The 25,688-nt window shown below is 37.0% G+C and overlaps 1 protein-coding gene across 2 annotated transcripts in view; it reads left to right on the top strand.

The window, feature by feature from the left end:
- enpp1 (ectonucleotide pyrophosphatase/phosphodiesterase 1) overlaps positions 1–25,688 on the top strand; it is a 72,937-nt gene that overhangs the window by 6,747 nt on the left and 40,502 nt on the right. For both annotated transcript variants that reach the window (XM_073855636.1, XM_073855635.1), the window contains 4 exons: positions 1,202–1,327; positions 8,739–8,864; positions 16,485–16,545; positions 24,650–24,747. In XM_073855636.1, coding sequence (XP_073711737.1) covers positions 1,202–1,327; positions 8,739–8,864; positions 16,485–16,545; positions 24,650–24,747 — 411 coding nt within the window. The remainder of the gene's footprint in view (positions 1–1,201; positions 1,328–8,738; positions 8,865–16,484; positions 16,546–24,649; positions 24,748–25,688) is intronic.

Raw genomic sequence — 25,688 nt, 5'->3', positions numbered from 1 at the left:
ATGAGTAGTTATACGAGCAAGTTTGGTGGTACAAGATAAAACGTAGCGCTTTTCTAAGCGGATCCAAAAGAGGAACTACACCCTACGGCGCAATAGCACTTCTGGGAGCACCCCGACTTGGTGCAGTAACACCCTCCCCTTCCCATTATGAGAGTGAGAAGGGGAGCGGACTTTTCAGGCGAGTCGAAGTACTCCCAAAAGTGCTATTACGCCATAAAATATAGTTCCTCTTTTAAATCCGCTTAGAAAAGCGCTACGTTTTATTTTGTACCACCAAACTTGCTCGTATAACTACTCGTCTTAAATAGGAAAAACGTTGATGTGTTTGGTCACTTCTAACTTTATCTCTAAATGGTACCATTGAATGAATGGGGCTAAGTTAAATGCTATCGAAGCGTCGCAGCACGCTCCAGCGCTTACGTGCACGCACACAGATGATAGAGGGATGTATCAACAATTCTTAGTTAAGGTAATAACATATTTTAATATTGAAAATGAGTAGACTATTCCTTTAAGTCTGGTGTAAAATAACACAGCATTTCAGAAAAAAAAACTTAATACCAACAGTAAAGTATAGTGGTGGGAGTGTAATGGTCTGGGACTGTTTTGCTGCTTCAGGACTTCGAAACTTGGGTTCTGCAACAGGGCAATGATCCAAAACACACCAGCAACTCCACCTCTTAATGGCTGAAGAAAAACAAAATGAAGACTTTAGAGTGGTCTAGTCAAAGTCTTGACCTCAATCCTATTGAGGCAGCTCATGCTCGAAAACACTCTGAATTACAACAATTCTGCAAAGATGAGTGGGCCAAAATTCCTCCACAGCGCTGTAACAGATTCATTGCAAGAAATAGCAAATACTTGATTGCAGTTGTTGCTGCTAATGGTGGCCCAACCATTTATTATAGATTTAGGGGCAAACACTTTTTCACACAGGGCCATGTATTTTTGGATTTTGTTTTCCATTAATAATAAAAACCTTCATTTAAAAATTGCATGTTGTGTTCACTTGTTATTTTTGATTAATATTTAAACTATTGAAAATAATTTCTTTGGTGATCTGAAAGATTAAAGTGTGACAAATATTCAAAATCATAAGAAATCTGGAGGTTTGGCCAACACTTTTTCACACCACTGTATACACTATACTTCGGTTATATTTTTGTCATTGTTAACATGCTCTTAAATGTTTTTTTTTTAGTTAACAGCTGTAAAAATCGCTGTGTGTCTGGAAGCCGTGATGCTAATTCCGCATGCCGCTGTGATGCTGCCTGTGTCAATGAAGGCACCTGCTGTCTGGACTACGAGGAAGTGTGCGTGGAACCAAGTACGTGTCTTTGTCATTTTGGTGCATTTGCTCTTCCTCTTGTGTCTACTATTTAAGTTGTCTTGGCCTCAGATGAACAGTCCAAAACATTGTTTCGGTTTTGGCAACCTTTTATTTTAACATCTGACACAGTCTATTATATGCACACAGGATGAGGGGTCAATGACATACATATTTTTGTATCCGGGGCATTATTTACTATAAAAATTACTTGATGCATGTATGAAATGTCACTTTATTCTTTAAATAAATTTTCAGTATTTTTTAATAATAAATACAAATTTTTGATTTGGTATCTCAAATTTGTAAAATGTCAGGCAGAACAACTGTTTGACAACTGTTAATAATGGTGTTTAAATTATTACAAATTCAAAATAAGATACTTTGGCATTGTTTTATGATCGAAAGTATTCCTATAAACAAATTTCCTGAATATCAGTAGGATAATGGAAAAACATTTGTCCAACATTTGTCCTCAAAATGAAGGTATTACAACTGCAACCATGGGCCTGTTATTAAGAAGTAAAAAAATATAAACATGAAATCACATCATCCAGTGAACCCCTAGGCCAGTGTTACTCACTGCGTGGCGGTTTTTAGATTTCTCTTAAAGGGACACTTCACCCATTTGCATTAATTTTGTATCGTTAGAACCCCAGTCATGTTTTTAAATGGTCGTGCATCATTTCCTCAGTTGCCACTGAGACAGGCGAAATACAGATTTCAGTGTTGTTATTCCTTCTTTCAATGATGTATAAATCATCATTTTGCATCATTGAAAACAGGAAGTCCAATATCTTTGTTGAGGGGGTGAGACAACAAACACCCCTTTTCTCGGTCAAATGGGCACCAGACTACAAATATGACGCACTTTCAATATAGATTAATATTTCTACTGGTGAAATTCTCCTTTAAATACTGGTTCATTTTCTGTGTCAGGTGTTACAACCAGTGTAAAACTAGAAAAAAAAAGTTTTTTTTCAAACACATTTTATGGTATTTGAAAAGTATATTTATGATATCACAGACAAAAGCTTCTATCAGCATCCAAGTTGAAGTATGTTAAAGGAATAGTCAACTCATTTTCAATATTAAACTATGTTATTACCTTAACTAAGAATTGTTGATACATCCCTCTATCATCTGTGTGCGTGCACGTAAGCGCTGGAGCGCGCTGCGACACTTCGATAGCATTTAGCTTAGCCCCATTCATTCAATGGAATGGTACCATTTAGAGATAAAGTTAGAAGTGACCAAACACATCAACGTTTTTCCTATTTAAGATGAGTAGTTATACGAGCAAGTTTGGTAATACAAAATAAAACGTAGTGTTTTCTAAGCGGATTTAAAAGAGGAACTATATTTTATGGCGTAATAGCACTTTTGGGAGTACTTCGACTCGCCTGAAAAGTCCGCTCCCCTTCTCACTCTCATAATGGGAGAGGGAGGGTGTTACTGCACCGAGTCGAAGTACTCCCATAAGTGCTATTACGCCATAAAATGAAGCTCATCTTTTAAATCCGCTTAGAAAAGCGCTACGTTTTATTTTTTACCACCAAACTTGCTCGTATAACTACTCGTCTTAAATAGGAAAAACGTTGATGTGTTTGGTCACTTCTAACTTTATCTCTAAATGGTACCATTGAATGAATGGGGCTAAGCTAAATGCTATCGAAGTGTCGCAGCGCGCTCCAGCGCCTACGCGCACGCACACAGACGATAGAGGGATGCACCAACTCTTCCCAGTCAAGGTAACAACATATCTCAACACTGAAAATGAGTAGACTATTCCTTTAAATGTAAATTAATTTCAGAGGTTAGGTGGTGCAACCAGAAAGTCAAAGGGTGCAAGTGCTATGAATGCACCTAAAAAATAAAAAACATTAGGCTAAATAATTAAAAAATTTTAAAAATGTAGCTAATAATTTAAGTTTTAACAAATGCAAGCTAAGTAGGTCTATATTTGTTATTAAACCTTTTTTTATATTCTTCTTATATTTATAGTTCTCAAATGTTAGTTTTATGGTGAAGTTTTACACTTTTGAACAATTTTCAGGATTATCATTTTAAATGGCACTATCAAATAAACAACAATCAGCATGAGACAGAGATCACATTAAAACTTGCAAATAGATAATGCTTGGTTGTACCACCTGAAATTTTTTATAAAGGGGCTATCACAAATATTGTGGATAAAATCATTAAAATATACTGAAATGTTGTCCAGTAATACATTGTTCCTAACTCAAAAATATGCAATACACCAATTTTTAAAAGATTTTTTAAAATCCGTTTTCAGGAGCTTGTTTTATCATTGACCCTTATATCAGTCCACTTGGAAGTATAAAAAGTGTTTGCAAGATAGCATTATAAAAGTCAATGTTTGTCAGGAAATTTCTTCAAATCTTAATTTTCAGATTAAAAGATGTTGTTGTGTACTTTTGGAGGGGCAGTATTGGTGTACAACCATTTGCGAAGACAGCAATGTAATTATTTATTTATATTTACTGGTCTTTTGTCTATGTTTTATTTATATTTTAGCTGTTTATAACTTGTCCCTAAAATGCAAACTGTGGTTGGTCACTTTATACAGCATGTCTGTCTCTTTCTGTCAATGGGGTTGAGACTTTATGCTGATAGTTAAAAGTCTGGTTACGTGGGCCTGATGTCTCGCTGCTCTTAATCAGGTCATATTGAAGCTCAGTGTATAGTCTGGAAAGGTGTGTAATGGTTTAACTATAGTCCAGTACACCGTTTGTGTTTGTCTGTGAAAAAATAAAAAGTGTAAAGACACAGACAATTTAACCAGGGCTGAACAGGAGCACCCAAGAAACCCCTGACATTGCAAACAGCGGACACAAGAATGTCTGTTTAACCATCAACACCTACCTGTTAAAAATGTCCTCAGTCGAGCTTTACAAAGTCACTGTGGGTTTCTCCAAGTTTAGGCTCGAAGTCCAGCCGTATGTTTTGAATCAGCTTTCCGACACCGTAGCCAAATGTTCCTGTGGCGCCTGTTTGTGTGCACTGCATGTGTGGAATGAAATGTGTGGGTTTGCTTTCATATGGCGAATAGCACATAAAGGATCAGTGGCTTTCTGTCCGTCGAGACAGACTCTTTTCCTGTCTCCATACAGTCTTGTTTTTTTTCTTGCCGTTTACAGAACCTATCATATACGCATAAACCACAAGCCTACATATACTGAATGTTTTTTGTTGTTGTTGCTTTACTACTTATGGTATGTTGTGTGTTGCCTACGTCTTAAAATAAAGATTTACTTGTATGGATCAGGATAAACACATCTGCTGACCCCAACTTCACATGCATATAGTCAGTAGTTGCGTTTCAGATACTAAATTGCGGAAATTGAATTTGCGAAAATATGCCCAATGGACGCATGTCAATTTAGCAAAAACTCCCATATGTTTTACATTCACATGCGGTATAAAATGAGCTAATCTCTGCACTAAATGGCAGTGCCGTGATTGGATAGTGATTATCCCCTTCTGACATCACAAGGGAAGCTAAATTTCAATGATCGATTTGTTCACATGTTTGCCGAGAATGGTTTACCAAAACAAAGTTACTGGGTTGATCTTTTTCAGATTTTCTACGTTGATAGAAGCACTGGGGACCCAATTATAGCACTTAAACATGGAAAAGACAGATTTTCATGATATGTCCCCTTTAAGTCCAATCAACTTATTTATTTTATTTTTTATACCAACTCCTCACTAGTCAAAAAAGTTGAAATGACTTGTTTAAGTCAAGCTGTTTAAACAAAAAATGTTACAGTGTATCATGTTTTTAACAATTATAAACATTTCTTTAAATTGCTTAAATCCCAGTTGTGCGATTTACGATTCCTGTCATTCATTAACCCTCATTCAGTGCTAGACCTGTATGAGTTTCGTTTTTTCTGGTGAACACAAAAATATATTTTGATAAGTGATCTTAAGCACACAGTTAACGGTACCCATCGACTTCCATATTAGGAAAAACAAATATGGGTAATGTCAACTATGTGGTTATCATCAATTATGAATATATTTTGTTTTTGAAGGGGCTGGATAAAAACTTCTTATAACTCATCATGCAAAGTCTCCAAAAAGGACCTCAGAGAAGTGAAAAGACATGAACCCAAAGAGACCAGTGAACCAATCATAAGTTGTACTTTCAGAAAAAGTTGACTTCAAACATGGTGTTTTGCATATGGAAGTCAATTGAATGCAATGGTAAAAACTTTTAAAACTTATAGGGGTGGTTTCCTGGACAGGGCTTATCCTAGGGCCAGAGTTAAATGCATGTTTGAGCTTCCTTCATTTAAACACATCTTGCACTGCCTCTTAACATACATCAGTGTCACTGTTTTGTCTTAAGATGCACACCAGTATTGTTTATTTAAGGGATTTTTGTAAAATTCCTTAAAATCCTAATATAACCAACGGCCTAGTCCTGCATTAATCTAAACCCTGTCCAGAAAACTACCCCTAAATGTTTATATAAAGTAGAGTTACTGAAATATAATGCATATTAATACTCAGGAAATTAAAAAAATGCAACTCATAGATATAAGAGGTGTAAAAAGATCTTGTGTGAGATTATTTATGTCACAAGATTTCTCGTTGAGGTGAGATCTGTCTCTTGATATCAGCATAAAGTTTGTGGCAAAACCTTTTACAACGCATGCATTATATTCTGTCTTTTACTGCTTGTGCTTTTTTGTTTGGGTTTTAGAAATGTTCGTTTGGAAACTCATATAGATGCGCTGTGTTTGTCTGTTGATCAGTGTCAGATGTGAAGTCTCTCAGCAGATGAAACCCTCACTTTGAGTTTACATGATTTAATGTCTGATGCAAGAACAAGAAGTGAATATACTAAATAGATTTATTAGACCATCACAAAATGTAAGGTGTGTTTGCCACAGCTGCCTTAAACTAAAAGTATTAATGATTACTAAAAGCATTTGTTTATGTTTGTGTAATGGTTAATAAGTTATTTAGTCGCTGTAGTGTTTCTAATGCTAAAATATAATCACAGTAAATATAATCATGATATTGTTGCTATCCATGAATTCTCGAATCTTGTGTATTATAAGAAATGCAGAAAAAACAGTAAAGCGCTTTATTTTTTTAAATTCAGATGCCCATTTTTATAAAGATTTACTTGTAGTCCTTAATATAAAAATAGGTTTTAATGGTTGAATGTTACGCTTGATTATTTTCTGACTTCTGAGAAAAGTTGAATGTGCCGACTCCAATTTGCATATAAAAATGTGATTTCAATTGGTCATTCCTCACTCCTGTTCAAAACCCTGTAATGTCGAGAAGTCCCTGAAAAGGAAAGAGTCCATATTAAAACACTTCATGATGCTGGATGATCTTTGAGACAAATAGAAGGGTGATCTAATAAATTTGTTAAGCACTGTAAAGTGTTTTTTGGTCAGTCTGAAAGTAGATAAAGAGGAAGTGAATCTCTCTGCATGCTTTGTGTTGTAAATCAGTATTATCTTGATGCTCTGGTATGGGTTGCTATGGTCACCAGACCATCTGGTTCTGCATCTGCGTGTTAAGGGGGACATTTCACATAACTTTTTTTAAGATACATTGGTGTCTCCAAAGTACTATGTGAAGTTCTAGTTCAGAATACCCCATAGATAATTTGTTATAAACTGTAAAATCCGATAAGTTAACTCAACTTAAACCGTTTGAGGAAACCGATTGCCTTAAACCATTTAAGTTTAAAACTCATACATATGAGTACTGTAAACTGTAAATTTTAAGTGCATATGACTAAAAAATTTTGATTTACCTTTACTCAAATATATAAGGTTTGTTTAAGTTCATACCACTCAAATGGATTTGGTTCACTTAATACATTTTATTTAGTTCACCCAACTATATAGCTACTCAAATGGCTTGAGAAAAAACGATTGCCTTAAATGGTTTAAGTTGACTTAACTCAAATAAATTAAGTTACATAACATCAGATAAAAAATGATGACAAAAATGATTACAGTTTATTGAACAATCATTTATTTTACAAAGTAAAAGTACAAAACCATTAATGCGAACCTTTACATGTTTCAGGAATAACAAATAGGACATGTTTTCAAGATATTCAGTTCAATTCAATTTTATTTTAGCTCTTTTCACAATTGTTTAATGTTTCAAAGCAGCTTTACATTAATAGATACAGGAGAAAACACTGAAAAATCGATGGCCAACATAAGCAGCAGAATACAGCGGCTAAAATTAAACCGTACTAGCGAGCGTAATAATGTAACGTATAAAAGAGGGTGCTAAGTTAAGCCATTAGCCTCTTTCACACAGTAATTCTGGTAAATTACCATGAATTTACTACAATGAATTTACCAGTAAATACAAAAATGAGCTGTTCACACACGCAGTGGCGTTCCGTTATTTTACCAGTAAGACATCATTCACACATCAGTATCAAAATACCGGTAAATTCGTTGAGAAAGCGGAAGTACCTGTAGCACGCGGCGAGCTCAGTGTTGTATTTGTAAACAATCCACGTCGTTCATAACCACGGTCCGTATTTTGTTGTTTTCACGTCTGTGGTAAACAGTCGCGAAGTTGCTCATGACCAAACAACATTGAATGAGACGACGTCAAACCGAAAATGCGTTTTTAACAACAGTTTGCACTTTAGGCTTCACAGAGGGCGTGCTAAGGACGTCGGCAATTCGGCGGTAAGCTGTTTTAAACAACTTTGGTGAAGAAATGTGGACGTAAACTTCAGGTGTGCTCAACTTTCAAGCAGCATGTGTGTGGAAACGTCCATAAACAGTGCGGGGGTAAACGCGTCATTTGTATTAAAACGCTATGATTGGCCCAAAGCTGTCAGCACGGTCTGACGTCGTCCGTTCTAAATGCCGGTAATCCTATAATTTTCGTTCACACACAGCGCTTACCGGTAAATTACTGGTAATCTTACAACCTGTCTTACTGGTAAATTGGGAGCACTGATTTACCGGAAAGGTTCTGTTCATACATGACATGTTAACGGCAATTTACCAGTAAATTACCAGTAAAGACTGTATGTGTGAAAGGGACTAATGTCAGCTGACTCCCAGGGAGTTGAAAAAAACCCTAGGAAAAAATCTCCTAGGGAATTAAAACACTTAAAATAATATATATTGAAGGAAGGCCAGTAGATCAGGGGTGTGGTGACCTTCACGGCAGCCAGAACTGGGTCTGTTAGTCTCATTGTCCTTGGGATGGAGGACGAGACACGTTAGATGTAGATATGAGCAGATATAAATAACATGACAAATGTTTTGGGTGATTTGTTCCTTTTTTCTGACTTCTGTTTTACCCCTCTCTAGGATCTAACATTACATCATGTCTGTCATGCTTTATATCACCATCAGTTATTGTTTTTCAGCTCAACGTTGGACTTGTTCTAAATTCCGCTGTGGTGAGGAGCGTCTGGATGGCAGCCTCTGCTCTTGCTCTGCAGACTGTGTGAAAGTGGGTGACTGCTGTTCAAACTACAAGACCTTGTGTGAAGGTGAACAACATGGTTTGCTCTGGAATATATTCTCACATATTTTTAACTTATTTATAATAATTTATGTCACCCTGCCTGTGAAAGCCCAGCTTAAGTCATTTTTGGTCATTTTAGTTTTTCTACATAAAATCATACATTTTTTACAAATAATATAATTTTATACATTCTATGAAATATAACCTTGATATCTTTAATATTAACTGAGTAAAGCCATGTCAAAGATTGAAATGAATGACTAAAATTAAACTTTGATGCTCCAATTCTCAACATTAGTTAATGAAATTTGAGCCTGGATTTCACAGACAGGGTTACCAATAAGGGATTTTCCTGCACAGTGAATTTGGAAGTGTTGTCCAGCTGCGAGAGCAAAGAGGGAGTGTAAGACAACTCACAGATATCGCACACCGGACGTGCACATTCAATAGCGCGAGCTTAGTCAGACAAAGTCTACTTACAGATGCAAAATATGCGTTAGCAGCCAATGTTAATCATTAACGACTTTGGACAAAAAATATGTTATTTAAAGGATTAGTCCATTTTCTTATCCAGATAATTTACTCACCACCATGTCATCCAAAATGTTGATGTCTTTCTTTGTTCAGTCGAGAAGAAATTATGTTTTTTGAGGAAAACATTGCAGGATTTTTCTCATTTTAATGGACTTTAATAGAGCCCAACATTTAATACTTAACTCAACACCTGGAAGCGTGCTCATAATGCCGCATGCGAACGCAGGTCATGTGATCAGCCGAACAGCTGATCATAGCTGGACATGGTGGGTTTTTAATTCTCATCTCCATAAATATATGTAGTAGTAAAATGCTAAAAATCTAAATCCATTGCTTATAGTTTCTCGTTATTATGGAGAGCGCAGTTCATGGTTGCATACGTTCATGGTTGTTAACGCGGAAGAAGTTTGACGCTAAGCACTTAGTTCCGAGCAGGTCTCACATGACTTTTATGTGACCGGAGAACTGTTATTTTGTAAGTTTTGTCAACATTTCCGTTCACTGGGAGCAGAAAGATACGTGCACCCTCTCATCCATGTCTCTCTCACTGCACCTCTCTCACGTGCACGCTCTCTACTATCTGACCAAAGTCCGAACACAAATCCTCATGTATTCGTTCAGTTTTATGCGTTTCAAGCGAGCTGAGGCAAACTAACTATCCCTCGCATTTATTATAGGGCACTAGGGTGTGTGAGGTACAGAAGTGAGGCAATGCGCATGTTATTCAGAATTCTTTTTAAGTTGTTTTTTGATCAGTATTGCTGTTTACATTTTCCTTGTCTTCTTATGAAAGACATTTGCTCTACAAGAGATTAAGTTAAGTGCACTAAAACTTAGACCTAAGCATTAAATAGGTTGTAAATAGGTGGTTACTTTCAAGGAAAAAGTATGCTGCTTGGTTGTTGCTACTGTGTGCAATAGTGTAATTATTTTATTTATGCTTAGTATTTTCAGAAGCACTGAATTTACTTACTTGTTCTACGTCACCTGTTTTTACTATTTGTTAAAAATAGTCCAATAAATGTTCCTTTTTTAAATTAAGAGTTGTAACATTTGGTTTTATCATTGTGTCATTTTTATGATGTAAACTGAATGAGCAGTATCGGCTCCAAAAATCGGCTAAAGAAAATTGGCAGCAAAAAAATCCATGATTTGAGCATATATACTGTACATAGTAGGAAATAAAAATGTTGCTAATTTTTATTCATGATATATGTGGAGATAAATAAAACTTTGCAAATCTGCTGATTCATCCTTAATTCACACTTACTAGTAGGGCTGGGTATTGTTAGGAATTTCGCAATTCGATTCGATTTCGATTCTTGAGGCTTCGATTCAATTCGATTTGATACAGTTCAATATTGATTTACTTGCTTCGATATTGATTCAATAATAAGTAAATACACAAGCAATTAAGTACCTTTTTAAGTAATATTTTTAAGTAATGTTTGATCACGTTGATGGTGCAGGCTTGAAAGTGCTGCTGTTTGCCATCTTTGATCTTTCTGTTTTGATAAAGCGCGTCTTGTACAACGCTGAACACTCTCACTAGAGTGTTGCCCACAGCGCCGCCACTGGCCGGGGGGGGATGAATCGATTCATAGGATTTGATGAATCGATATTGAATTGAATTGAGAAACAAATAATTGCAATGCATTGATGAATCGATATTTTTACCCAGCCCTACTTACTAGTCTATCAAATAATATCTAAATATATTGTTTTGTGAAAAAAGGATGCTTTGTTTTATATTTTATACGCTTTTTCGTAGAAAGTGTCAATCACACAATTATTTTATATGCAAAATCACAATGCACAATGGGTGCTTTTGTAACGCAATACGCACCGCAAACGGGTGCATACGTACAGAAATATGCACCGCAAACCCACTGCGTACGGAGTATGTGTGAAACAGGCGTTCGTCAGCTTTTTACATCAAAGGCTGACAGGCTATTCCATTTGGGGAGGAGCCGCTTACTGATCCCCCTATATTTTTAAAAATCCTAAACATGGTTGGACCTGCCGAATGGGTTTAGCACTTTTATATAGCAGAGAGGCTGTGCAGTTTGACCAGCGGGAAGCGGCTGCACATCAGGCCACCAAATGGTGTTGCTAATATTAGCAACACCATCTGGTGGCCTGATGTGCGTAATTAATATAACTCGCAATGTAAAACTACACTGTAAAAAAATTCCGTAGAAATTTCCATGTTATTGCAGCTGGGTTGCCGGTAATTTACCGTAGATTTAAATTTATGTTATTTACTGGCAAGAGTTTGTTCAAAGTTAAATAAATTTTAAATATTAACAAGTCTTTATCTTTACAGAATAAAACTATACAATAACAGCCTCATGCAAAGCATTTTGGGAATCAGAAATCATCATCAACCTTTTTCTGTTTTTTGCTTCAGATTTTGTTTCCCAGAATGTTTTGCTTGATGCTGTTTTTTAGTTTTACTCTGTAAAGACAAAGACTTGTGAATGTTTAATGTTCGTTTGACTTTGAACAAACTCTTTCCAGTGGGTGGCATGGGTGTGGATCTGCGGTGGGTTGCCGGCAACCCAGCTGCAATTTCTACGGAATTTTTTTACAGTGTATTATCAGGCCGGTCATCACGGCCACAAAACACTACCGGACCACCGGGAAAAGTCCCACCTCTCCCGATTGCCACTCCGCTACTGAAAATAATGTGTTAGAGTTTTAGATACATTACGCAGCGTAGCACTTTTCGCCCGATGTGTGACCTCCTTAAAATAAAATAAAATAAAAAAGTGAATAATTGTCATTTTTTTACAGTGATTTGCCATAAAATGTGATCTGATCCTCATTTAGGTCACAACAATTGACAAACACATTGTGCATTTATTCCAAGGGGTTCGCAAACTTTTTCTTGCCACTGTATCTTGAAAGCATTATGCTGGAATGAGAAGAGATAAAAATGTAAGCAGTACCGGTCAAGATGAGCGGGGTGTTATCAGGGGATTACCAGGTTTTTTTCTGGCTCAAAATGAAGTGGAAGTGGTGCTCTCTTGATGCACACATGCATGTGTACCGTGGCTCAACAAAGCATATTACAAGCGGTGTATTTTTAGAGTTTTAATAATTAAATGATTCAAGAAAATAATTTTTTCCCAAGGGGTTCACATACTTTTTCTTGCCACTGTATTTAAATTCACTATTTTGTATTTAATGGACCATTTTCAACACTTCTGTGTTTGCAAAATGGAAGTCATCATAGTTATGTTAATGCAACTACGGCCACTGCTGAGGTGTATGAGTTTTTGCAGTCCAAGAATTGTCGACCTTTACCTTTGGAGGCATTGATCTTCTTCTCCAAATAAATTCATCAACTGTTAAAACAAAATGTTGATGATCAGATATCTGGAGGTCCTACATATATTCCCCTCATTCTTAAATACTCAATACTTAGGGCCTGCAACCTTTAAACCACAACACAGAAGCAGCGATAACTGTGAACATCCAATAAACTTCTGTCTCCTCTTTTTCCTCATTTCCTCATCAAGCTCAAGCTTTTACTGTCATATTCACCACGTAGGGCAGTTGTAGCCAAGTGGCTAGATAGTCAGGCTTGTAACCCAAGATTGTCCGGTTTGAGTCTCACGGCTGGCGAGTTGCGACTGTGGTGCCCCTTACCCTAATTGCTCCCCGGGCGCTGGGATAGCTGCCCACTGCTCCGAGTGTGTGTTTTCATGAGTGTTCATTACTCACTGGGATGGGTTAATGCAGAAGTTACATTTCGAGTATGGGTACCTATTCTCGTAATGAATCTTGGTTGTGTTTTGGGCATACAATAAACCAATCAAAGTCTCATCTCTCATTCTCTTTAAAAGCTAGTTATATGGTGGAATTTGCATGAGAAAATCTGAATGCTTCTCCAGAGAGGAAACCAATTTCAATCCTCATTACTGCAAATAGATCATGACATGTAAGGATTTTTATCTTTATGTACACAAAGTAATATTTGAACATATATTAACGTCGTGGCCTTTAAAATAAATAAAAACTGCAGCAGTGACTTTAGACCAGTAACGCAGTTGTTTTCAGTTGCCTCAAAATAGCAACACGCCAACAATGCGCCTGAACACACCACATTTTCAGACAGGCACGCCCATGGGGGAATAGATGGGTGCAATTGCATTTGCTATTGCTGGACGTGAAAATTATAACTACGTTGGGTGTCTCATTGCACTGGGTGTATGATAGGGCCCTATGCCATAAAAAACCCAAATGAGTTAGCTTACAGCTAGCTATTGCAACAGCAATACAGCTTGTCATCTTACCTCATCTTACATATTTGTGCAGATAACCATCTAAAAATAACTTATTGCCTGTTTTGTTTTACCAATTGATGAATTCATTTGGACAACTGATCAATGTCTCCAAACGTTAAGGTCCGTAAATCTTCTTAGCAGTGGCCATATGCGTTTACACAACTATAGCTGGGTTTCCATCCAAATGTGAAGGGAATCTTTTCAGAAGTCGCAAAAAAACAAAACAAATCCGAATTAGGTGCATGGCATGTTATTAATTTATTAGCAGTGCATCTTTTAATTGTCAAACTAAAGGCTGTGCAAAGAAGAAGAAATGCAGAATTTTTGATGCAGGCACTAGCTGCAAGGGCATTTAAAGGGGGTTGCAAACCGGACGCGCAGCTCAGCTCCGCGTCGAGTCGCGTCTAGGACAACTCGGAGGTATAGTAAACCGGAAGTGCACAATAAATAGCGCGAGCTTCGTCAGATAGCGTCTACTTCAAAATGCAAAATATACATTAGCAGCCAATATTAACCGTTAATGATTTGGGACACATATGATGTTATTTAATGTTAAACTATGTGAGTGGCGCGAAAGGGATTTGAGCAACTTCCTGAGTCAAAGCTGGGCGCCGGTGTCCATATACTCATAGAAAACAATGTGTTTTCGATTTTTTTAGAACGGCGCGGTGGTGAGCTGTGCTTCCGGTGTGTGACCCCCTAAGATGACGTCGAGCCCCATATATGGTAAAGATAACTTTAGCGGAAACAGCTAGACACTCAGTACTGTGGGTTTAATGTTCGCTATGTCAGAATTTTATTTATAATCTCCCATTATTTGCTTTATCGCTTTTTCGCATAAGTCAAAAACCACCTCAAGCGCGCATAAAAGCATTTTAGCGAATTAAAAGATTTTTATTCGAAATTTGGCATTTTCGATGCAATACTTCAAAATGCACATAAAATCGTGGTGATGGAAATATGGCTTATGACGACTTCCATTTCGTGAATGCAGGAATGTAAAAAGGTCCATTAAATGAAGTTTATTTCACTAAGTTTGGGAGGAGCATGGTCATGTAATCCAACCAATCAGCATGAAGAGGTGTCTATAAATAGCGTTCCTCACCTCTTTTCCCTTTTGCAGAATCCCTCCTTCACCCATTCACCTTACTCTCTGAAAAATTCGAGCTCTGAGCCCTCCCCTCGGACTGCACACCAAATATGCTTTATCTCATTTCCTATTGCTAACATCTTAATGAGATTTCAAATATCTTGGCAGCAGTTTGGTATTTTGCTTTTGCTGGCATGAGAAAAGAGACAGTGAAGTGAAAAATAAACATTTAAGCAGTAACGGTCAAGATGACTCAGATGAGCAGGGTGTTACCATTTTTAGTGGTTGTTATCAGGGGATAACAGACATCAGAGTATCACAACTGACCAATCCAACGTCTCCAAATGTAAATGTTGGCAAATCTTTAGGGACTGCAAAAACACATACAGCTCAGCAACGGATAAAATTGGGTTTACCCAACTAAAACAATGTCTGTTTGGAGTATGCAGAAGTGTGAAAAGGGTCCATTGGTTACTCATATGGCAAGCAGGACTGTAGTAAATGGGATAATGTACATCCATACTGTTGTTTACACAACCCCTATCAGGTTGATAAAAGACTTGATCACCTTGCAGTAACAACCGTCTGACTGTGCATTATCCCTTACTAAAAAACATACATGTCAACACTCCCGTTTTTCCCAGGAGTCTTCCGTGTTTCACACTCATCTCCCGACTCCCGTCCCCTCTCGTTTTGTTATTTCTCCCAGGAAACTCCCGTAATGTGTGTGGCCCATACCTTATATAATGAGGTCACCAGATCTTTTGGGAAACACATTTTACTCACACAATCAACACATCATACAAATTTTAACCCCTTTGTGACCTCAACCTAGCAACCTGCAAATATTGCATTAGGGGTAGAAACGTGACGAGAAGAAACTTAATAAACATGTACATTTACCAACAAATGGACGACGAATTAAATGTCATATCTTAAAGCCACACTTCTTATCTGCTGGATCATCGGGATATTGTGTCTGTAAGTGCAGCAAGTCACTGACCGGATAAACGTGCTTCCTGGACTTTGTTCTCTGATCCAGATGTTTACATAATAAGACTAGAAAGTCAGCACAAAGGCGTTCAATACATTGGCTTGCTCAGAAATGGCACTTTCATAAATCAGGACACATGTTGAAGCTTTTATAGCTTAATTTAATATGGCTACCATAGCTTAAATAATATAGGCTGCGGCCCACTCCAATGGCTGCAACGTGCAACGTAATTTGACTACGTTTTAGATTACTTTTGACAAATCTTATTTGATTTTAAATATATAAAGAGGAAAAAATATATTCAATGTTCACCAACAAGAGCCTTAAAAACTTATTTTTAAAGCGCAATTTGCGAACAGTTAATACTTCACAATACTAACACTGATTTACTTTGCTATTAGTGTCAACTGATAGTAACGCATTGAATAAAACAAAAGCACACTTTATGAATATACAAAATATATAAAATATATAATCTTATTTGTGATTTGTCTATAGGTGTATTGAAGGTCCAGTAGTTTTCTTGTTGTCTGGTTTTTATTCATGATTGCTTTTTGTGATGTTGTGATTCTTCATTCCTCCCTCTCTAAATTAAGACTGTTCCTCATCACGCTTTCATTTCTCTTTTCTGACTATTCAGTTGGTACAAACCTCGCAAAAGATTCAATAATTAACAAATACACCTGGCCAGTGTTTCATATTACAGTCTTTCTCTTCCTGTTTTTGTTCTTGCAGGTGAAAAAACGTGGCTTGTCGAGGACTGTGAGGACATCCGAACTCCACAGTGCCCTGCAGGGTAACAGAACTTTTATGTTTATAAATGAAACTCTGCCAGCTCTGTAACACAACAATTTGTTTAGTTTTACCTTTATTGTCATTGCATTGTATACAACGAAATTTGACATCTCTCATAGAAAAAGACAAACTGTATTCATCCGTATTATCTACATTCGAAATTATTTAAAAAAACAATAAAAATACTAGCGATGCACCAAAATGAAAATTCTTGGCCGAAACCGAAAACCGACAAAAAAAGGAAAACAAGCCCGAAAACTGAAACTGAAACACCGAAATAAATTATCATGCCAATTATTAGTACAATTGCATTTATGGCTATCACTGTGTACTAACTTTACTAGGGGTGTGACGGATCACAAAACTCACGGTTCGGATCACATTACAGTTTTTGAGGCACTGATCGGATTATTTTTCAGATCAGCAAAAAGGGGGTGGGAAAAATCTAATAACAAATAAAGAAATTGCAAACATTTATAAAAAATAACAAAGTTGTACATATAAGGTCTGAAATTAGCATTAGGTACAGAAATCGAATTAAATGAGTCATAACACTGTCTTTATTGTATAAATTAAATATATCATTATTTTTTAGAGCTACAGAAGTGATTTTCTCTTTGTCTTAGGTTGTGTGATTAACATTAATGACACAGACTTAAGTAGGTTAATTGAGGTTACTGTCTCTTTAAGACCAAATAAGCACAGACTGCTTTCTGACTGTAATCTTTAGGGCTTATTTGCAAACAACAAAAAAACTAATTCCGGGGTTCTAATTGCTGTTGTTAGAACAGCTGTGTATTACACCACACACCATTGCGCTGTTTAAAAAAAATTACATCGATAATACCATGGATAATACTGCATCGCTTGTCAAGTGACAGACTGACAGTTGTCGTGGTTTTTATGTCAACAACATGGCCGCCGCGAACATTGGTGATGTAGATCGAATAACTCCTATATACACTTAAGACATAAACAAATGTTTTTATTAGAAAAAGAATACTGTGGAGATCATTTTGTTTATATGTGCCCTGTCAATAACAGAAAGATTTTATGTTTGCTTGTTTTTTTGAAACGCATCTCTCGTGTGTGCACTATTGAGGGCACTTAAACGCGCCCACTCACAGGAGGGCGAATCCCAGACAGCGCATCATATACAGTCGCTCCACATAAAAACGTTATGTTGTTTTTCATTGCTTTATTTGCCAAATGTTTGTTAATGAACTACAGTATGAGACACAGTGCGACTATCTCTAAAGTTTACACATCAAGAGTTCTGGGCTGCGTTTCCCGACAATGTCCTCTCTTAGCGCGCTACGAAGACTCTTAAGTTAAACCTTAACTACAGGTTTACCTTTTCTAGGCGTGTTTCCCGAACTGTACCTTAGCGGGTTTCTTAAGGTATACTTTCTTACGTACGACGTTACCAGGTGCTGTCCATGGCGATGGTGCTGAATAGGTTGATATCGATTGCTCGACAATCAATTGTTCACTTTATGTAATAGGTACTTCGCGGCGTTATGAGAGAGCGGTGTTATTTATTAAAGAAACATTTCAGAAATAGCTCAAGTTAAATTTATTAGGAATATCTGAAATATTTCAAATTGCAAACAACTAAATATAAACCTTGTATATTTTATTTTATATCAAACCCGTGCAAAACTCGCAACTTCATCTCCAAAAGTATAATGCATAAACTGCTCCAATGCATCCATTATTCCTTCACTTTAAAGGATAATTTCCCAATAAATGCGTTGCACAGGGGAATAAGGTGGGTCGTGCAAGTCACCTGGCTTGGCATTACACCTAAAATATATAAAAACAAATTGTTGTTCATTAGTTCACGCGTTTATGTGCTTGGACAGTGGATGCGCAAGCGGTTTACAATGCGGATAATGCTTAATGGACGCATTTCTGGAGCCGCGCCTGTCTGTTTATCTTAAATACTTTATAACATAAAATATGTGATATATAAATATATATTATGATTGCTTTAGATTTTAGCTTTGATTAGTTTTAATGTTGAAATTTGTTGACCTTATACAAGCAATATTCAAGTGGAGCAGTTTCTTTTGAATGTTTATAAAGAATGTGGCAAAACTTCGATGCAAAGTCGACCTAACATCAATAATAATATTTAGGAAAATCAACAATTATGATTTTGTGATGAATGTGCTCCCGTGGCATGCGATTTTACCTGATTTGTTTTATTGCGGCTAAAATAGCCGGTAAACTTAAGATTTAACGGATTTGAAATGCACTAAGTAAGATTCGCTGTATAGCTGCCTGCCATAGTTTCACCAACTCCTTCACCCAAAATGTTTTTTTAATAGTTTCTTTAGCCTGTAATACTAGTTTGAAGCTGATGTTCCTTTGGAAAAAATATTAAAAATCTAACAACCATCAGTGTAATAATGACTAATTATGTGAATGTTTTATTCTTTAAATAAAAAATGCCTAATTTAACACGGAGTGTACTTCAACTTTTTTTTAACAGATATTTAGTTATATAGACTGCAATATACACAAGCTTTTATCACAGTCATGGCCCCTAGCGGAGTCAAGTGGGATAAGGTATAGCTAAGAGTGCTCCAGACCAACCTTCCGAACGAACGACTTACAGAAGTGATACGTAACTAAGAACGTTTCGGGAAACACGTATTAACGATAAGGTACAGCTTAAGGTACAACTTAAGAACGACGTAGAGCTAAGAAGGTTTCGGGGAACGCAGCCCTGATCTTTGAAGGGAATACTGTGATGATCACGTCTGGACCCGACACAATGCATGTTTCTCTGTGCGTACAGAAAGCTGCTCACTTTAGCGCCTTTTTGCGGTTAAATACATCCACAACGCAGACATGTTGCTACAGACAAGCACGTGCAGATCGCGGTTTCTGTTCTGTTTTTCGGTGATAAAAGTCGGTGCATCCATAAAAAATACATATTACATACATGCTCGTTCTGAATTTTTATAGCAGCTGTGGGAGGATAGGGACACGGGAAAGAGAATTACGTAAAAAAATGGCTGGATAAAGTTGGATAAAAACTATTTCTAAATCTGAAAGTAAGAGTCTTTAGAGCTCTGTAGCGTCTTCCAGACGGTAGTAATGCAAACAGATCACAAGAGGGATGAGTGCTGTCCTTAATGATAGTAGATGCTCTTTTGCAACAGCGAAGCCTGTAGATCTCCTCAAGGGGGGGCAGTGAAAGTCCAATGATCTTTTGTGATGTTTTTATGACCCTCTGTAATGCGGCTCTTTCAGCTGTTGAACAATTTCCATACCAGACTGTAATACAGTAAGTTATTATGCTTTCTACCGCACAATGGTAGAAGGACTTCAACACTCTGGCAGAAAAATGGGCCTTCTTCAGAGTTCTGAGGAAGTAAAGTCTCTGTTGGGCTTTTTTGACCAGAGCAACAGTGTTTATGGACCACTTTACCACATGTGTGTCATATCTCTAGAAGTAAAGTGCTCCTCAATCTTCTCCTTGTACGCAGCTTTGGCAGATTTTATCTTTCTTGAGGTTGTGCCTGGAAGCACTGTACAGTTCTTTATTACTAGATTTAAAGCTGCATAACGATCTCTCAGTAGAAGTTGGACCTGCTTGGTCATTCATGGCTTCCTGTTTGGGTAGACACGGATGCGTTTGTTGATGGTTACACTTTCCACACAGCATCTGATATAAAAAGGCACAGTAGATGTGTATTCATCTAGGTCCTGAGTTGAGAACTGACTCCAGTCGTGCTCTTGCAGCTGCAAGGATGCTTCCTCCGACCAAGTTTTTACAGTTTTTATTACAGTTTTCTGATTCTTAATGATGGGGCAGTATGATCAGACTGTCCAAAATTTGGAAGGGGGGATGCTCAAAAGGCTTTGGGGATGTTAGAATAAACACAGTCTAACATATTCTTCCTCTGGTGGAACATGTTGTTCAAACTTTGGAAGCACAGTCTTCAAGTTTACATGATTAAAATCACCAGCCACAATAAATACCCCGTCTGGATAAGTATATTGTTGCTTGTTTATAGCTGTTAACATGTGGCCGAGTGCTGCTTTAGCTTTCGCGTCTGGTGGAATGTACACAGCAATAACAACAACAATAGACATCTCCAGAGGCAGATAAAAGGGCCGCTAACTGTTAACCATTTAACCGCCAACCGTTCCAGATCTGAAGAACAATGACTGCCAATGATAGCAGTGTTTGTGCACCAGTTATTGTTTATATAAACACACAATCCACCCCATCCCAATGTAGTTGGGATTTGCAACCCCGTCTACAGTTAATGAGTTTTTGTGGGTTTTCGCAACATATTGCGTGTCTGGCACTTTTGGGATAAAAGAATGTTTGTTTCCATTTGAAGTTAATCTGAAATGTAGTGCAAAAAATGGTGGGGTCCACAAGAGACCACTTATGAAAACAATGCTGTTTTGCAAGTTACAGTGTCTTAGCAACATAACAGCTTAAATGATTCAATGTTTTCAGTTGTTTCTTTTGTCAGCATGCACTCGACTGGCTAGGACTTAAGTTTGGGGAAAACCTCATCCGCTTGTTAAGTCATGACGTTAGGAATACCGTTTCCAGCCACCACATTTAAACAGCTGTTTATGAGCACTATTTATTCATAGCACTTAAGCATTTAAGCGAAAATTTTATAAACTCGTGTATATGTAAGGAATAATTGACGACAGGCCATTGAATTATAAGAAAATAATGCACACCAAGGTGGTAATCGCGTCGTGCCGTTACACCGCAGGTGTGCATTATTTTCAAATAATTCAAAGGACCGGAGTCAATTATTCCGCTTATACCACGGTTACCACAAACATTGCTCTGGTGCCTAGTTTTAAGACATTTGAAAAGATAGGTGTGCGGTTTACAGAAAAATAATCAACACCCATAGAACATTTCTCAGCCAATCAGAATGCAGCATTCAACAGACCCGTGGTATAAAAACATGTAAACTGCAGTCTCAGGCTCCCAGGATCAAAGACAGCAATATATTAATAATTCATAAAAAATCAACGTCCATAAATCTAATATCTGATCATCTCGGATTTTGTTATGAAGATAAATATTAGGATCGGGTGTTTTTGGTAGTTTTTCATTATGATACGAGTGTATAATAGCCATGATTTGTTATTTTTCTGTGACATCTGTGAGCGGTTGGACCTGGAAGCGGTGCATGACGTCAAATTTAACAACCGGATAGGCCATTTCATAGTTAGGTAAACACAACAATATAGCATGATATACTGTTAGAAGGCAATTGAAATCAGATTTTGTTCTGCAAAGATTATATAAAGCAGTGCAGAATATGAACTATCAAAATCCTAAGGCCCTGCGTGAACCCCGGTCGGCGTATGTTTTCAATAGTTTCTATTGGAAGCGCCACACTTTACCATGGGCGAAACCAGACTTTATAAACATGGGGGGCCTAATGCAAATTAAGGTGGTCCAAGGGCATGATCCCCGAAGAGATTTTTCAACAAGTGCAGAGACAGACCCTGCACCATTAGGCGGCAAAAGGGGGAATTGCCTTCTTAGATGTGCCCTCAGTTTTATTTTTGGTATTTATGGCCAGGTTTTAAAACTAGGCTTTACAAAAAATAATTGAACTAATTAAACTTTCAATAAGATAACTAATTGAAACTTTATTGTATTTAGGGCTGTTCGATTCTGGATTTTTTTTATCAGTTACAATTACGATTCCTGTTTCTGGAATCTTCACACCGTGAGCGGGGACGCGCCTCACACGGCCGAAATTAGAAAGACGTGGTCCGGACCATCACTGTCTGGAGGATAACTAGCTAGTTGATTAAACATCTCTGAGAATAGTGCGGACGCGCTTCACATCAAGAGCATGCACGCTCGCCACACGGCCAAAATGAGATAAAGACGTGGTCTGTCATGTCTGGAGGATAGCCAGTTGATAAAACACATGTCCGTGAGAACTGTACGTGGACTTATGTTTTGGGGTTCTTTAAGCCTGTTATTGTATTAGTCTATAGTTCTTGCAAATTGAAAGTAAGTTAGCTGGTGATTTTGTTGTTTGAGCAACCTGCTAGGGTTTCACGTGTCTGTTGATTCGATATAATTGTTGAGCGCTCTTGCTCACGTTATTTATGTGCATTATTTACATGCTACAGTAGTTACACTCCTTTAAGATAATGTCATTAATAGTGAGAAATAATCAGTTTTTAAAATTTTCGCCATCTATCATCGTTCGCCAGACGTTCTACAACATCTTCTTTAGTTTGTGTTTATTAACCCTTTAGTTTCACTTCATTACGCAGCTATTCCTGTTAGAGGTAAAAACATTTAATTAATTAATAATCTAGTATGTGTTCATTTTTTTTGTCATTGTTTCTTCAAAATTAAGTTTTATTTGAGTGTTTAAATAAAAATATTTAAATTTTCATCATGACGCATACGCCCCGCCCCTTTGATTGGCACGCCCTCTGCCCCGCCCACTCGCCCAACCCTACCACCTTAACTAACACATTTTCTGTGGGAAACCCTGTAAGCCACCTTAAAAATTTCCCATGCCCCCTCTACAGCCAGGACTGCGCTGAGAGTTAAAAAAATGTTCAACTGTTTGTGAAACGTTGAGGTTGTCAATGTCACTTCACCCCTTTTATCCAATCACAGTGGAGGAGGGGCGGGGCAAATACCACACCCACCAACCAGCACATCGTACAACGACTGATAAACAAAACAGAGTATCATAGCAACTAAAGTGCTCAGCTGAAGAAATGCTGCTAAACTCCCACCGTCGGCATTCGCCTGCAGTTTCAGTCACGTTTGAAAGCTTTGGTGAACACAGGGCCTAAGACCTTCGTTTATTTTCATGCTTAAATAAAGAACTTTACACATGAGTATGTGTTTATGCCGTACTCTGAGTAAATGGACTGCGTGGTCAATGTTGTCTTTTCCATTAGCTTATGGAGTTCTCAAACTCCCTTTGGGGGTGTTAGATGGTGCCAGGGGGCCCGAGTTTTATGACTTTTTTAATAAATTCTGTGCATTTAAACCTCAGAAAAATAAGTCTACTAACATTGAATAATTGCATGTTTTGTTTAATTCAAATTCTAAATTTGATTTCTTTTATGCCATGAATTGTTTGGGGGGGGGTGTAGGGTGAGAACCACTGAGCTAAATGTAAATGTGCCATAGGTTACAGGTATGTTGCTTTTCAGTGACATAAACATGACTTGACAACCAAGTGAGCCCTTACGCTGTGACCTTTGAAAACTTTTTGCTCCCTTGTTAAATTTATGATTATTATAGCAATGCAACAAACATTATAATTAAGCAAACATTATGGGTTGGGGGGCATCATTCTGCAAATAATTTAAAACATGAGAATATAATGTCCAAGAAAATTGCACATTACTGAGCGGCCGTGCATTACATTTGGCCTATAGTTGTTTTTGTTACTGAATTCATTACGGTTGATTTTTTTTATAGTCTGACGATACATTAAGCAAATGTGTTTCTAAAAGCTCATGTGAAGACTGTTGATGTGAATGCTTTAGATGGCTGATTCAATGAGTCTCTTAGGAGCGTGGAAAGAGAAAGAAAATGCTGAATTTACTTTATAGCGATGCCATTACAAAGCAAGAACACATTAAACACAAAAACAAATTAAAGAAAGGGACAGTGTGCCATGTAAAACATTTTCTATTGTCTATATCTGTTAAATCATTACGATGAAACCAGTAAAATACATTATGATCAAAGCATAAAGAAAAAATAGATCTCAAATGATCGATTTTATCAGGGTACATTTCATTTATGCATTTGACAAACATTTTTATGTAAATTAAATTATAGTGTATTTCAGTGTAATACTTCTTTAGTATTGTAAAATACAGCAGATACCTAAAAATGTTTATCTTCCCGGTTTATGTTTTTGTTTATTTATCTCAAATGTGTAAAGCATTTCCAAAGTAAATAAATGTTAGATTTGGCATGCGTCATGACAGACAGCTACTGTATGGGCAAAACAGAGCACAAGTCTCTCGTTGATTTTTTTAGCCATGTATGAGTAACTAAAATGGGAAGTTTTTATAAGTTAAAAACACTGCTCTTTTTTCCCTAGATTTTCCAAACCACCTCTGATCCTGGTGTCTCTGGATGGATTCAGGGCGGGATACTTGGACGCTTACAGCGGTTTACTGCCCGTCATCAGCAAACTCAGTACGTCACATTGACTCACAACCATCTAAACTCTGTCAGCTAAGTAAATGATTCTGCCTGTTCATACACAGACTAAATTGTAACACTCCCTGTTCTGTGGTCAGTTTTAGCCTGTTTTTAAATAAATAAGGACTAAAAATAGAGTGAAACAGTTTACCACAGACCTTGTTATTGGTTGGTCTTAAAGTAACGTTGTCCTAGAAATCATACAGCTCAGATTTCTTCAGGAAATTCCATTGGGTTGCAGTCAGTAATGTAATGGTTTTCGCTTCTCAAATGACTCTTTTAAAGAACAAGAAAGAATCTGGGTTTCCATCAAAACATGAAGCGGATCTTTTCAAAATTTGTAAAACATAAAAACAATTAGGTGAATTAGGTGCATTTCCATCATGTTGTTTGAGTGAACAACGGTGGTGAATAAAGTAAATAAAACAAGGCGAGCTTAGAAAATAGCTCGTAATTGCCAAACTAAATACTGTGCACAGAAGAAGGAATGCAGAATTTTTGAAATACAGGCACCAACAGCAAGTTATTTTAACATAAAACCACAATATTTGTGTATATGTACTGCCTTTAAATTCTATTATTTAAAATATATTAATACTTAAAAAAATATAAACGGTTCTTTCAATCTTTGTTATACATTCTTTTATAACCGTTAGTAAATCTTTTCTTAACCGTATCTGAAATAACTTTTTGAAAACCTCGCATTTAATAAATGAACATATTAAATTCCTGAATACATTTATGAACTATTATAGTCTACATTTTTACAGTTTTGATTTATTTTGGATTTTTTAAGTCACAGTATTGACTTCCATCTCTGTACAAATTAATATTACTGCTCTATGTAACTGCATAGCAAACCACATAATGCTATATTAGATATAATTCATTATACACTCATATTGAGATGAGTGATCTGCATACATAGGCTACTT

Source organism: Misgurnus anguillicaudatus, chromosome 18 (genome assembly GCF_027580225.2).
Source record: "Misgurnus anguillicaudatus chromosome 18, ASM2758022v2, whole genome shotgun sequence".
In the NCBI taxonomy this organism is placed as follows: Eukaryota; Metazoa; Chordata; class Actinopteri; order Cypriniformes; family Cobitidae; genus Misgurnus; species Misgurnus anguillicaudatus.
This window is presented reverse-complemented; position numbering and strand designations above follow the sequence as displayed.